Source organism: Lissotriton helveticus, chromosome 1_1 (assembly GCF_964261635.1).
Source record: "Lissotriton helveticus chromosome 1_1, aLisHel1.1, whole genome shotgun sequence".
NCBI classification, from domain to species: Eukaryota; Metazoa; Chordata; class Amphibia; order Caudata; family Salamandridae; genus Lissotriton; species Lissotriton helveticus.
The window spans coordinates 1,031,059,288-1,031,073,750 of record NC_136057.1 but is presented as its reverse complement, the minus strand read 5'-3'; the positions used below and the strand labels follow the sequence as shown (position 1 = coordinate 1,031,073,750).

At 48.7% G+C, this 14,463-nt stretch overlaps 1 protein-coding gene across 3 annotated transcripts in view; it reads right to left on the bottom strand.

Moving 5' to 3' along the window:
- Positions 1–14,463, bottom strand: part of TNPO3 (transportin 3) — a 1,288,661-nt gene that overhangs the window by 1,039,104 nt on the left and 235,094 nt on the right. For all 3 annotated transcript variants that reach the window (XM_078677788.1, XM_078677785.1, XM_078677786.1), the window contains exon 5: positions 5,864–6,007. In XM_078677788.1, the coding sequence (XP_078533914.1) occupies positions 5,864–6,007 (144 nt within the window). The remainder of the gene's footprint in view (positions 1–5,863; positions 6,008–14,463) is intronic.

Sequence of the window (14,463 nt, the reverse complement as noted above, 5' to 3'; positions counted from 1 at the left end):
ATTGTGGGGAACGGCAATGTCTCTAGTTACACAGCACAAAAAGACACAAAAACAACAGATCGAGACTCTGGAACAAGGGATTGCTCAGGCGGCAGCCGAACATACCGCAGACACCAATGATAATACAACACATAAGCTGCATTTGACGCAACGGGAATACAGGACCTATGCATGGGAGGAGACCAAAGCCAAACTCACCAGCACACAACATACTATTTACAATCTGGAGAACAAAGTCGGTAAGCTTTTGGCTTGGTTGGATAGAAAGGAAAGAGTCAGCCGATAGATTGCACAACTTAGATTGGAAAATGGGACCATGACCTCAGACTCCCAACGCATCGTTGACACACTAGCAGCCCACTGCGAGAAAATATACACACCCACAGCCACAAACACTGTAGCAGATAATCTAGACTTTCTAAAGGACATACAAATGCCCAAACTGTCTAGCGCTGCAACGAAGACACTGAAGGCAGACCAGACTCCGGACAAGATTGAGCTGGCAACATGAGCACTACATACCAGAAAGGCCCTCGGACCCAATGGTATCCCTGTAGAATTCTACAAAAGGGCCACCAGTCTGCTCATACCTCACCTGCTTAATATGTATACAGACAGTTTGGAACAGGGGGAGCTTCCTAGGGATCAGCGCCTTGCCACAATAGTCACAATACATAAACCGGGCAAACCACCACAAGAATGCATGTCCTTCTGGCCTAAATCATTAATAAATGCAGAAGCTAAAATACTTGTAAAAGCATTGGCCATGAGACTGCAGCCATATCTTGCAACGGTGATCCACCCAGATCAATCCGGATTCATGCCGAACCGCAACACGGCGCTGAAAGTCAAACGACTACAGTGTCATGGCGCGTAAATCCACGATTGCAAAAGATGCAGTAATTTTATCCCTGGACTTGCATATGGCATTCAACATGGTCGATTGGCCTTTTCTCTCTGCGGTCCTCCGGCACATGAGTTTTGACCCAAAGTTCTGCCAATGGGTGCAGCTGCTCTAAACAAAACCCCTGGTGCAAGTGGTGGCAAACTGACGCATTTCAGCAGACGACCCCTTGGGCAAGGGGACAAGACAGGGATGCCCCCTGTCACAACTCCTCTTTGCAATGGTATTGGAGCCGCTGGCGGCATGGATACAGCAGGATCCGGTCATCCGGGGACTGACATGGGATGGGAGGATTGCATATCATTATATGCGGACGACGTATTACTATACTTGGCATCCCCTGCACACTTCATCAATTACCTGTTAGATATGTTTGCCGCTTATGGACGAGCCTCGAGATACACCATAAACTGGGCAAAGTTGCTCTTATACGTTCTCTGCGCACTTCATCGAAGAAAACCTCACACAACCACTAGTACTTTTCTGCCGGGATGTCAAGCACTGGCAAACACTTCCGCTCAATACTGGGGAGAGCGGCTCTCTTTAAGATGATAGCTCTTCCCAGATTTCTATACGCCCTACAAAAATACGCCATTCCCGGTCTCCCCATCATACTTCAAAGCGATTAACGCCCAAGTGACCAATCTGTGATGGGACGGGAAACCGGCTCGCATAGCCATGCATAAGCTCGTAAAGAGCTGGTATGACGGGGGCATTGCCCGTCCCAATATAAAAGTATACTCCTGGGCATCACAGCTCATTGTAATAAACCAGTGGCTTCATGCGCTGCAGTAAAAGCCAGCGTTTCGCATGAACAGACATCTCCTTGAGGCGGAAGGTATTATGGGGGCAATGCCTCTTTCCCTTCGCCCGTCAAGAGGGCGAAGGGAAAGAGGCATTGGACAATATTTAACATCCTTTTGCTTTCTCTAGTGGGTAGGATGCTACCAAAGCGTGCACAGGGTGGTAAGGAGGCCCCAGCTACACTGGAGGAATTTCGGTCATTGTCGGCATTGTGGGAGGTCGCAAAAAAAGACGGCATCGATTGGGCTCTGCGGACGTTAGCTCAGGGGGCTGGAGCGAGCCCACAGCAGGAGGCCCCGTTGTCCAAACGCATAAAGCGGTTGAATGCAGTCGAATGTAGATACAGGTAGGTCAAATGTTCAGAAACAGTAAAACTACTTTTCAGTTACTCTTAGAAGCTGGGTTTCTGTTGCAGTAGCCCCACCCCCTTTTTGCTGACTACTGATGTACTTTTGACTTGATGTGCCCTGGGTCCCTGCCAATCAGGTTCCCAGGGCCTGTGTTTTTTCTCAGAACCGCATCCAAACCAAATTGGCATCCCTGGCCACAGGTCAGCCTCTGGTAAATGGTACCACACGTACCAAGGGCACTGTGACCAGGAAAGACCTAAGGGCTGCAGCACTTATTGTGCCACCCTTAGAGGTCCTGTAACTTTGCACACACACCTTGACATTGCAGGGTGAGTGTTTTGGTGCAAAACAATGTGGAGTCGACATGGCACACATCCCTGTGTGCCCTGCCTACAACCCACTGCCCGGCATAGGTCAGCCACCCCCTCTAGATGGGTGCACTATACCGGTGGTGAGGGCACAGGAGCGTGAGCCCTGTACCCCTTCAGTGTCTAAATCAATTCTTAGACAATGTAAGTACAGTGCTGCCATTAAGAGTATATGGTGGTGAGAGTTTGTCATTACGAACTCCACAGTACGGCTGCACTTAAAACAGAGAAGATAGGTATCAAACTTCTCAGCACACTAATCCCACACTGATGTCATTGTGGAATGTAATGAAAAATGCACTCGGAGAGGATCTTAGAGATGCCCCTTGAAAAACAGCCAGCCTCTGGTGGGTTCCCTGACTAGTAAACACCCACCTGCCACCACAAGACATGTTTCTGGACCCCTAGGGTGGGAGCCTTCGCTCCCTGAGCCCAGAAACAAAGCCTTTCCTGGGCAGAGGTGTTCACACATCTCCTTCAGGCCAGGAAGAGCCATCTGTGGCAGGGGAGCTTCAAAGTCCTTGCAGCCTTTGTAATGCGACCCCCAGCCTCTCCTGCCATCAGGAGCAGGCTCCCTTCTGGTCTCCCCTCCTTTTCAGCGCAAGACAGGCGGGAAAAATTAGCCAGCCCAGAAGGTGTGCCCACCTCTGCCAACCCCAGCCCTTAGGTGGGGGAGGAGAGGATAGCCCCCACTTCAGGGCCCGCCATCTTGCAGATGGCAGGCACTGCTCAATGAGGATTAGGGAGTATGCTCACAACCCCACGTGGGGTGAGCACACCCACGGTGTAGTCACCCTAAGGTCAGTAGCCCATTTTCTACTGACCTCGAGACCCCTAAAACGCCCCCTAAATATAGTATCACAAGTGGTGATACTGTGGTGGCATGGCGGGGGGGGGGTTGTCTTGATGGGGAGGGAGTCACCCCTTTGGAAAATGTGCAGAACCCACCTGCCCGATGTGATGGTGCGCCAGTGGTGGAGGTGATGGCGAATCCTGACACCCACTGGCATCTGGTGGACCTGAAACACCGGACTAGGACGGTTTGGAGGAAGTGGCAGCAGGGGAGTCGGTGGACTGACCCGCACACTGGCCCCGTGACATGCCTATGCGGGTCCCACATCCGCGGCTGTGCTGAGACTGAGACTGTTGCTGCGCAGGCCTGTGGCTCTGAAACGAACATGCTTCGGCACCCCTTTCTTGACCACAAAAGCAGCGAAAAGCAGAAGGAGTGCGTGTGGCCGAAAGTCCTAAGGACTTGGCTGAAGCCCACGAGTCCTTAAAACGCTCCAACGCGCAATCCGTCTTATCCCCAAATAGGTGAGTGTCATCAAGGGGCATGTCCATCAATGTGTTCTGGACCTCCCCAGAAAAGCCAGTCGTTCTCAGCTAGGCGTGGCAGTTTAGCGCCACTGTTGTGGAAACCGCCCTGCCCAGCGAGTCAGCAGTGTCAAGACCACAACGGATCGTGAACTTGGCTGCGTCTCTCCCCTCAGCAATAGCTTGGGAGAGTACTGTCCGAGCCTCCACCGGACACTGAGGCAGCACTTGCGCAATCGTATCCCACACAGAATGGGAGTAACGGCCCAAGAGACATGTGGTGTTCACAGACCGCAGTCCTGGACTGGCGGAAGAAAAAATCCTCTTCCCAAACTGCTCCAGTTCCTTGGATTCCTGGTGGAACAGAAGGGAACGCACTCAGGGATGCAGAGGATTGGACAACCAAGCTCTCAGGGGTAGGGTGTTGGGAGAGAAAAACAGGTAGCCCGGGGCCAGGCGATGGCGTCAGGCCACGTTCTTATCCACAGGAGCCACTGTGTTGGGCCAGGACCAGGTGCCCAAAAGAAAGTCCGAGAGTGCATCATTAAAGGGCAGCAGCGGCTCCGTAAAAGAGACGCCGGCCGAAGCACCTCGGTCAGGAGGTTAGTCCTGACGGCCACAGTAGGAATCGAGGTGGCAAGCCTCGGCTTTCCTACGGAACACCATAGAATAGGAATCATCCTCCTCCGTAGCCACGGTAGAAGAAGACAGTGAGCCAGGTTTCGGAGTATAATCCAGATCACCTGCATCCCCCAGATCCTCATCCCAGTCCGGGTCTAACTCACCTTGTGCAGCAAGAGGGTACTCAGACCCCTCCCAGTCCTCCAAATCCTCCACATGCCGAACAGGTGTAACATAAGGAGGTAGGTGAAATAAATTCCCAATCGGCGTCAGAATTGGCATTGGTCGACACCCTACTGGCACCACGTCGGGGAGGAATCAAAGGACGGCGTCGGCCGGTGGTGGCGACGTCGGCGGAGGTCGTCAGGGCCAACCGACATTGGGGGGTCTCTCGGCATCTAGACCGAAGTCCTCGGCATTGTCGAAGCACGAGGACCCCCAGTCGGGCCCAAGGGGCCCGAACGTTCACCGGTGGGGCCAGACGGTCCGAAGACATGTGCCATGGCTGACAGGAACTCCTGCAGCTGGGTCCGAGTCGCGGATGGACCCGTAAAGGGCGGGTCGGCAATCGGCAACTGCGGAGGCTCTGCCGGAGCTTCGGGGGCAGCACCACCCACACCCTCAGCTGCGTCGTGCAACCGGCTAGGGGAAGGCGAAGAGCAACAGTGCTTCTTTGACTTCTTGTGCTTCGCCTTACCTGACTTCGAGTGCGGAGACTTCGAATTGTGGTGATGGCTCCGCGGCCGGTCCCCCGACCTCCCACGGGACCAGGGCCTGGAGCGGCACGGAGCAGACTTCCGGGCCTCTAGCCACTTTCGGGACCGCTCCCCCAAAGTTTTTGGAGCCATGGCCCGGCAGTGGGGGCACGATTCAGAGTTGTGGTCACGCCCCAGGCAGTAGAGACACTCACGGTGCGGGTCCGTCACCGACATCGTGCGGGTACAGGCCACGCAAGACTTAAAACCGGGCATCACTATGCACCTGGAGTGTAAGTACTCAAAAAAACAGAGACAAAAGTCCCAAAAAACTCAGTCAAAAAAATGACTGGGAGTACCGATCTCTCCGGATCTGCGCTTGCTGGCACGGAAAAAGAAAGAGCTGACGTTCGCAATAGTGGGGCGTCTAAGTAGCTCCAGTGATGTCATTTCATTGACTACGATGCCAACTACATACGCCGAGCCGTACGTTGACGCTTACCAACACGCCGGGGTACTGCTGACGAAAACTTTTCGGATCCAGTCTGACGCCTAGGGATATTCGAAGGTAAGGAATCCATTACTAACGCGTCTCTTTCAGATAAAGGCGTGTATATATACCTCACACACGAATCCTTCTCGTAAGCATGACATTTCAGTGCCTGTGACTTAAAATGAAGATCCTCTGGAGGAGAACACAAACAACCAAACAATTTATAGCAATAACACACTAACTGATACAGCTCCAAGAATGGAAATGAACACAATTAATAAACTTGACAATGTGTGGCTTAACGGACTTACCAAAACTTGGAAAAGGAGCAGTAAGATTCGGTTATTGGCCATGAAGTTACTATCTAAGACTCCAAGGTTAAACCAACTGCCCAAGCAACGGAAGGCCTTTATCAACACCTTCTCACTGTTTCCAGATTTCTCAATACAGGACATCTGTGACCAAGAGAAGAAAGGTTAAAGTACTTTGAAAAACAAATAAAGTTGTAAAAAAAAAGTTAGCTGTATAAGTGACTCTTCAGTGTTTCCATCATTCGCAGGTTAATAAGTTACACAAAAATAGACTTCAGTCTCAATGGTTGAAAAACCTACTTAGCCACCTTGAATGGTCATGCCAGTTTTTCTACTCAGGGTATTACTAAAACCTTGAAAGTGCCATTTTAAATTACTTGAGACTAACCAATTTATTTCAATATTTACAACACAAAAATAAATCGCTTCTAGTGACAGGAAGACTCTTCAGTATCTTTCGATGGTGATGTGGTTACAGAAAAAAACAAGTTATTTACCTTTGGTAAAACTCTTACTGGTGGATTCTCTAACTGGAGATTACACACCCTGCTAATATCTCCAGGCACCAGACTGAATCCAGAAGATTTTTCAGCATAGCCCCTGTGCACCGGTAGGTGGCACTTCTACGTCGAGTCTGCTCAGTTTTGGAAGTGACGACCTGAGCTACAGATAAGCACCACCCATTCATGTTGTCAGTTTCTTTTTGAACTGTGTCCACACCAGACTGGGTAGTAATCAGTTACACCAGTATGCAGATCAGTGGTAAAGGGTCATTTTCAAGTGGAAAACAGCCAATTCTGCGAAACTGGGAAACATGAGGGTGGTGACGAACCTGCAGTAATATACAGAATCATAAAAAGAGCATTATCCAAGATACGCAACTTGTTTGGATGGCTACTTCCGACCGTAGATTCCCCACATTGTAAATGGGTACTAAAGCAGTATCTCCCAAAGCGGTCAGACTAAAAACCTGCCGAACCAAAGAGTAAGAATGCATTTTCCTTTGGACCTGGCTGTCAAGGTAAGAATAGCTTCTTACCAGTTGGTGATGTTTTGCAGCTTGAAGATCTTTCTGGATTCATTAAGCTGTGCATTATTCCGCGGTCTAGTGGTTAGGTCCGGAATCCTAGTCTTTTTGTTCTTTTTTTTCCGCAGCCCAGGTGGACGTCGACGTCCGACCTTCTGGTGTACTTCCTGTGATGTCGGCACGCTTCCTGCGGAAGCTCCCACCTTTGGGCGCCATTTTCGGATTCTTTTTTCTTGTTTTTGTATTCTGTTCGTGAATCCTTGACAATATTTTCCAGTTCTTTCTTAAAGTAAATGAATTTTCACTTTGTCTCTTAAAGTGTCTGTCTGTGTTTTATTCCTTGTATTTCCACCTTCTTCTCCTGCCTCATCTTTCTGGCGGAGGTGGGTGGGTTCGCTAGTGAATCCAGAAAGAATTTCAAGCTGCAAAACAAGGACGACAGGTAAGAAACTATTGTTTTGAAGTGTGAATCTTTCAGGATTCACTACGCTGTGCATAGACTTTGTTTTCAGTTTGTTATGTTTGTGGCGGCTGGGTGGAAGATGAGCGTTGGTTGTTGAATACATGTTGAAGCACTTTGTCCTACTTTTTGCTTCCTTGTTCATCTGTATATCCACGCAGTAGTGCTTAGTGAACGTGTGCACTGAAGCCCATGTTGCCGCCAGGCATATGTCTTGAGTGGGTGTGTTGGCCAGGAAGGCTATTGTTGCTCCTTTTTTCCTAGTACAGTGGGCTTGTGCCCCCTCTGTTAGTTCTTGACCGGCCTGCTTGTGGCAGAATTGTATTGTTTGAGCGATCCATCGTGCAATGGTACCCTTTGTTACTGGTCTACGCAGGAACCTGCTTGCGAAGGACACAAAAAACTGCTTTGTTTTCCTGTGCTCTTTAGTTCTTTCCATGTAATGCATTACTGCCCTTCCAGCGTCCAGAGTTTGCAGGGCCCTTTCTGCGCTTGCGGATGGTTTCTGAAAGAAGTTTGGTATTTGTACTGTCTGGTTCATGTGAAACATTGACACCACCTTTGGCATAAAGTGTGCGTCAGTTCTCATGACCACCCTATTGTGTATTTGAATGTAGGGTTCTTGCAGTGTTAGCGCTTGCAGTTCGCTTACCCTGCATAACGAGGTGACTGCCACTAGAAAGGTTGTCTTCATTGTGAGCATTTGTAGTGATGCCTTATGAATGGGTTCGAAAGGCGCATTCATAAGCTCTATTAGGACTAAATTAAGGTTCCATGTCGGTGGTGGCATCCTTTAGCCCCTTCCAGGAATCGTTTTACTACTTGTAAAGTAACTCTTCCTTGTCTCTCCTCGCGTGTAGGCTACTATTGCTGCTAGGTGTACTCTCAGTGAGGTGGAACTTAGGTTTGATTTGAGTAGGTGTGTTAAATATTTTAGCACCCTTGATTCCCTGGTCATCTTCTTGTGCAATTTCTCCTTGATACACCATTGCGTGAATCTTTTCCATTTTGCCACATAGCACTTCCGTGTGGTAGGTATTCTTGCCTATCGTATCACCCGCAGTGTGCTCTCCGGCAGTTTCAGATGTGCAAACTCTGTCTTCAGGAGTCATGCCGCTAGGCAGATGCTCTGTGGCTCTGGGTGGAGTACCTCTCCGTTTTGCATGGAGAGTAAGTCCTTTCTGTTCCCGAATTTGTGAGGTGGTCCATGCGCCATCTCCACTATTTGCGAGAACCATGGCTGCCTGGTCCACTGTGGTGCCACCAGAATCAGCGTCATGTTGCTGGTTCTGCATTTGCGGAGTACCCTATGTATCAGTGGTATCGGGGGAAAAGCGTAGGCAAATGTTTTCGACCAGCTTATCCATAGGGCATTCCCTTGGGATTGTTCCCCTGGATGCAAAGTATCGGCATTTTGCATTCTGGTGTGTTGCAAATAGGTCCATTGTCGGGGTCTCCCACTTCTTGAATAGCCTTTGTGTTTCTTGTGCATTGAGCTCCCACTCGTGGGATGCCGTTGTCTGTCTGCTGAGCCAGTCTGCCTCCACGTTGTCCTTCCATGGTAGGTGTATAGCTACGAGGTCTATTTTGAATGGGATGGCCCATCTCCATATGTCCTGCGCTAGGTTGGATAGTGCAACTGATTGTGTTCCTTCCTGTTTGTTGATGTAGAACATCGTTGTGGTGTTGTCGGTCTGTATCAACACTCTTTGCTCATACAGTTGTTTCTGGAAGGTTTTCAGGGCAAGGAACACGGTCTTTAGTTCCAGGTAGTTGATGTGCCTGATCGCATCTCTTGGAGTCCACTGGCCCCACAACTTGAGTTGGTTCATGTGTGCTCCCCATCCCTTCTGGGATGCGTCTGTGGTGATGGTCACTGTTGCGTTTCGTGGTGTCAAAGGCTTCCCCTTTGTTATGTTCTCCTTGTTCCACCACGCTATCTCCTCTTGTACTGCGTTACAACCACTAAATCTTCCCAACTCCCTGTAGCTTGTGACCATTGTTGTTGCAGCCATTCCTGCAATGGTCTCATGTGTAGCCGTATATTGGGGACTAGGTGTATGCAGGACGCCATTATCCCCATGATCTTGCTCGCTGTCCTCACTGTCAGAGCTCGCCCCTTCTGATACTGACGCGTCTCCTTCAGCAGGGCAAGTGTTCTCTTGTCGCTGGGGAACACTTTGCTCTGTATGGTGTTTATCTGTGCGCCTAGGAAGATCTTCACTTGCTCTGGTTCCATTGAGGATTTCCCCCAGTGTATTGAGAATCCCAGTTTTGTTAGCGTTTTTATGACCCGTTGTGCATGCTCCTTGCATTGTTTTTGTAGGAACTTGCTTTATGAGCCAGTCGTTAAGGTAGGGGTATACATTGATCTCTTCCCTCCTTAGGTGTGCTGCCACGGCAGCGAGGCACTTGGTGAAGACCCTTGGTGCAGATTTTAGTCCGAAAGCCAGGGCGGTGAACTGGTAGTGTCCTTTGTTGATGGTAAATCTCAGATAATGTTTGTGCTGTCTGTTCATGGGAATGTGTAGGTAGGCGTCCTTTAGGTCTATGGTGGACAAAGTCTCCTTCCCTTATCTGAGGAATGACTTCTTGAAGTGAAGTCATCTTGAATTTTTGTGTTCTTATGTATTGGTTTAGGAACCGTAGGTCCATGATGGGTCTTCGTGTTTCGTCCACCTTTGGTACGAGGACGTAATTAGAGTACACTCCCTTGTTTCTTTCTTTGAATGGTACTGTTTCTATGGCTTCTTTGTGGAGGAGTTCTTGAGCTTCCTCTGTGAGTAGTGCTAGTTCTTTTGCGGAGTGCGTTTTTATTTTCGGTTTCTGTTTGGTGGTTTTTCTTCCAGTTCTATGCAGTATCCGAACTGTATGATGTTCAGTATCCATTTGACTGTTATTTTCTTCCATTCGTGGAAGAAGTGTTTTAGTCTACCTCCTACTGGTGTTACATATTTGTTGATCTTTTGGCCGTGTGACCCTTTTTTGCTGACTTTGTTGTGCACCTCCCCTGTAGGTGTTGTGTGGGTGGGCACGGTTGGTGGTGCGAAGTCACTTTGAAGTGGGTTGCTGGACCCCCCTTCTTGTTTGCCCTCGTCCATTCACCCTCCCGCGAAAGGACTGGCCCCGAGGTTGGTATTGCCAGGTTTGTTTTTGCTGGCCCTGCTGTGCTTAGTTGTCGCCCTGGTAGACCTACTGTAATGTCTGATGCGACGTTCCCGGCTGGTTTCTCCCTCTTCCGATTGGCCTCCGTGTCGGTGTGCCTCACCTAATTCCTCTGAATTGAAAGGCGCCCATGGACCTTGCAGTTTAATTTTCCTTTTTGAGTTGGGTGAGTTTCTCATCCACTGGTGCTCCGAACAGAGTTTCACCATTGAAGGCGGTGTTCAGGATGTTATTCTGTACTTTCGGCTTGAAGCCTGATATTCTCAGCAAGGCATGCATTCTCTCTGTGACCGCTATCATCATGAGCCTGCTGGACGTGTCTGCCGCATCCAGGGCTGATTTTAGGCATGAGTTGGCTATATTCTTGCCTTCCTCCACCAGGTGTGTTGCCCTCTGTTGGTATTGCTCAGGGAGGTGTTGGAGCAGTTGTCCAACATTGTCGCAATGCTGGTAACATATAGCTGTTGAGTAGGGCATTAGAGATGGCAATACGCCAGTGTACTGCTGCATTCCTCTCTATTTTCCTTACAGGGAGGTCTATCCTCTTACTCTCTTTGTCTGGTGGTGGGCCTGAGTTTGTGGGAACGTTGGCCCTTTTTCTGGCTGTTGCTGCAATGATGGAGTCAGCTGTGACGGATCCCTGGATGTAGGGAGGATCCTTAGAGGAGTGTTTGTATTTTTTCTTTGTCCTGGGTGTGACAGACCTGCAGCTTGCTGGTTCTTTGAATGCCTCTCTCCCCTGGTCCAGGACACTTGGTAGCATGGGGAGGAATTGACTCCTGGTTTGAGTGGGGAGCAGGGTCTCTAGGAGAAAGCAGGCTTTTGGTTTTGCTTCCACTTTTTTCACCCTTATAAGCAGTTGCCACGTTCCTGATGGCCATGTTCAGGGATGTGGAATTCCTATAGCCCGACGCCCGGGACATATTGTTTGGGTTCAAGGGCAACACGTTTTAATGTGTATTTTGTCCTTGGGACCAGTAGGCCCAACACCCTGTAGCACAAACTCTTTGGCTGCCAGTTTCCAGTACCACATTAAGGATCAGGAAAGGGTACTGCCTGTAGTTAAGTTCATATTTGTGTGCATGTGTTAATGCTGTTCAAACTTGTATTTATGGTTCATTATTTGAAAGCCTTTATTATTAGGGTGAGCCCGCTAAGTAAATGTACGTTCTGACTTCACTACTGACAGTGGTTCCAGTATGAAAATGTGTTCACACAGTTTCAAAGTTTAGCAACATGAGGCTATGCATGATGCTCACAGAACGCTCTCTGATTAGATGCAAATATTTGCAGAAGCTTGAAAGCAAGATTAATGTTTCTTTGCTTTCAATATGAAACGCTCCTAAAAAAAGAAAGTAGGGAAAAAAACATTTTGCTAGACTATTGTAAAATTTCAGGTACCATGTCTTTGCAGCATCATTTAGTAAAATGTGTTAATGTATGCTAGTAATGTCCCAAAAATATTCATATCGGAAAATTTGTGTACCAGCAGGTCTGACATTAGTGGTCAGCTTTTTTGTTTGGCAATGCGGGACTTGTTTTGGCATGGCTTTTGTAAAACCTTATTGATGTGAGAGCTGCCGGGCCCTCACCATTATAACAAACATTGGCAAACGCAAAGATTGTTTTTGGTCTAAAAAAAAAGCACACTGCCACATTAGTTACTGGCACTGAACAAAACTACTTTGTGTACCGATATGCTCCTTGTGAAAGAGCAGAATGCTGTCACTCACAGTGAAGGCAGCCGATTCTGAGAGAGAGAGAATTTGAATAAACACAAAAGGTCATAGTTAACGCCAGACCTAATTAGGGGCCCATTTATTAAAGAAAGTCTCAAAAGTGCACCATTGGTATATGGCTTTCCTGAATTCACAAGAATTTATATCAGCAGGGCAAGAAATTGTACTTCTACAAAATATTTGTGAACTGCATTTCAGCATGAGCAAATATGCATGTGTGGATTTGCTCATGTGAAAACCTGGATGTTTGAAAGTTCATTTTCCCTCCAACTACTTTTCTCCCAACTCTGAAAGGAGGTTTATGTCTGCCACACTCATAAGTAAATTTCCAACATTGTTCAGTATGGGAAAGATTAGAGAAAATGTGTTGAAAACCCTTAAAACGCAAGTTAGTAGGTTTGCACAGACCCTGGAACTACAGCTTACCACCATCATCGGTCCCAGTAAGTAGCTCTCCGGAAACTTGGCAACATAAAATGATTACTAGTATTCAAACACTACTATGGAATATGCCCTGGTATAATCAGAGAGGCTATACAAGTGCTCTTATATAATGAGATTGCTGCCATAATTTATTTGTGGCACCACTACATGGCACCAAAGGGACAAGTGGATTTTGTTACAGGACAAGTAGATTTATGAAGCAACCTGCCCAAGGGACAATTAGATATTTTAATAAATTCCACACCCCTGCATGTTGTAGATCCCAATGTCATCTGGCGGCGAAGGCCTCGAAGGGTACATCTCCACAGCCTCTTCCGGGCTTTCGGTGTCGAGGTCCTGCCAATCCAGGTCCTGCACCACCGAGGATGCAGAGTCCAAACTCGTGCGCTGGTCCTCTTCGCCTCCCTCGAAATAGTATAGGCCCTCTTCCTTTTGGTGTTCCGGGGGCTCTGGAGTTTTCGGCAGCTCTTCGGCATCTAACTCCTCCTCGTCCTCGACTTCAACGATCATCATCGGCTTCAACGGGATGGTGAACCTCTTCATCCGCTCGTCGAATTCTCTTTTCCTTTGCAGGATGTTATCCATTTCGGCCTCGAGCCTGCTCTTTTTCCTTTCCATCTCGGTGGCCTGTTCGGCGTCAAGTGTTTCGGATGATCTCTTCGACGTAGACTTCGAAGAAGCCTTCGGGTCCTTTTCCTTCGGCGTCAAGTGCTCCTTTTCGGGGGCATGCTTCGACGACCTAGGCTTTTCGTGGGTTTTCGCCGCCTGGGAGTCCTTTTCGAAGGATCCGCTGGGCTGATTGTCCCTGGAAGCAGCTGCGGCCGTCGACATTTTCAGCGCCAGTGCTCCTTCTGTGGACATAGACTGTTTTTCCAGAGTCTGACTGAGGCTTTCAAGTGTCTGTCAGGGCTTTAGGGGTCGACGTCTCTCCTACCTCTTTTGTAGTTTTCTTATCGGTCTCTACGACCGTGAAGTCATCTGGTCCCTCGGCGATGTTGTCCTCTTCATCACTGGAGAGGCCCAAGTCCCGAAGCGACAGAGGATGGCCTTTTCCTTGCAAGCTGTGGTTCGCTATCCTCGGCCTCTCTCTAATTCTGAGAGTCTTCGGCATGAAGACAGAGCAGACGTTGCAATCCTTGCTTTCGTGGTCGACAGGCAGGCAGAGGTTGCAAACTGGGAGCTGGTCCTTCTGCACCTACTTGTGATGGCAACTGCAGCAGAATTTGAAAGGGGTCCTGTCCATTCCTGCGCTCAGGGGGCCCGCTGTGTGCGCATCCTCCGTTCGAAGTCGAAGTATTCGAAGTTCTCCTCCTTCTTCGTCGTCCTGGCGGTCTTGTTCCTGGATGTATTCGCCAAACTTTTTTTTCGGTAGATTTGAGCTTTTTCCTTCTTTTCTCCAAAAACTCTGGAACGTCTCGGTGACGATCCAGACCCAACGGCGGAAAAAAAAGAAATCTGAAGATGGCGCACAAAGGTGGGAGCTTCCGCAGGAAGCATGCCGACATCACAGGAAGTACACCAGAAGATGGGAGGTAGACGCCCACCTGGGCTACGAAAAAAAAAAAAAAACAAAGAAAGAAAAGACTACGATTCCGGACCCAACCACTAGACTGCGGAATAATGCACAGCATAGTGAATTCAGAAATATTCACGCTGCAAAACTAGTGCTTGGTGAACGTGTATTCTGATGCCTAAAGTTGCAGCTTGACAGATATCCAAGACAGGTACTCCACATGCTAGCACGTTGTAACAGCTTTAGTCCTGG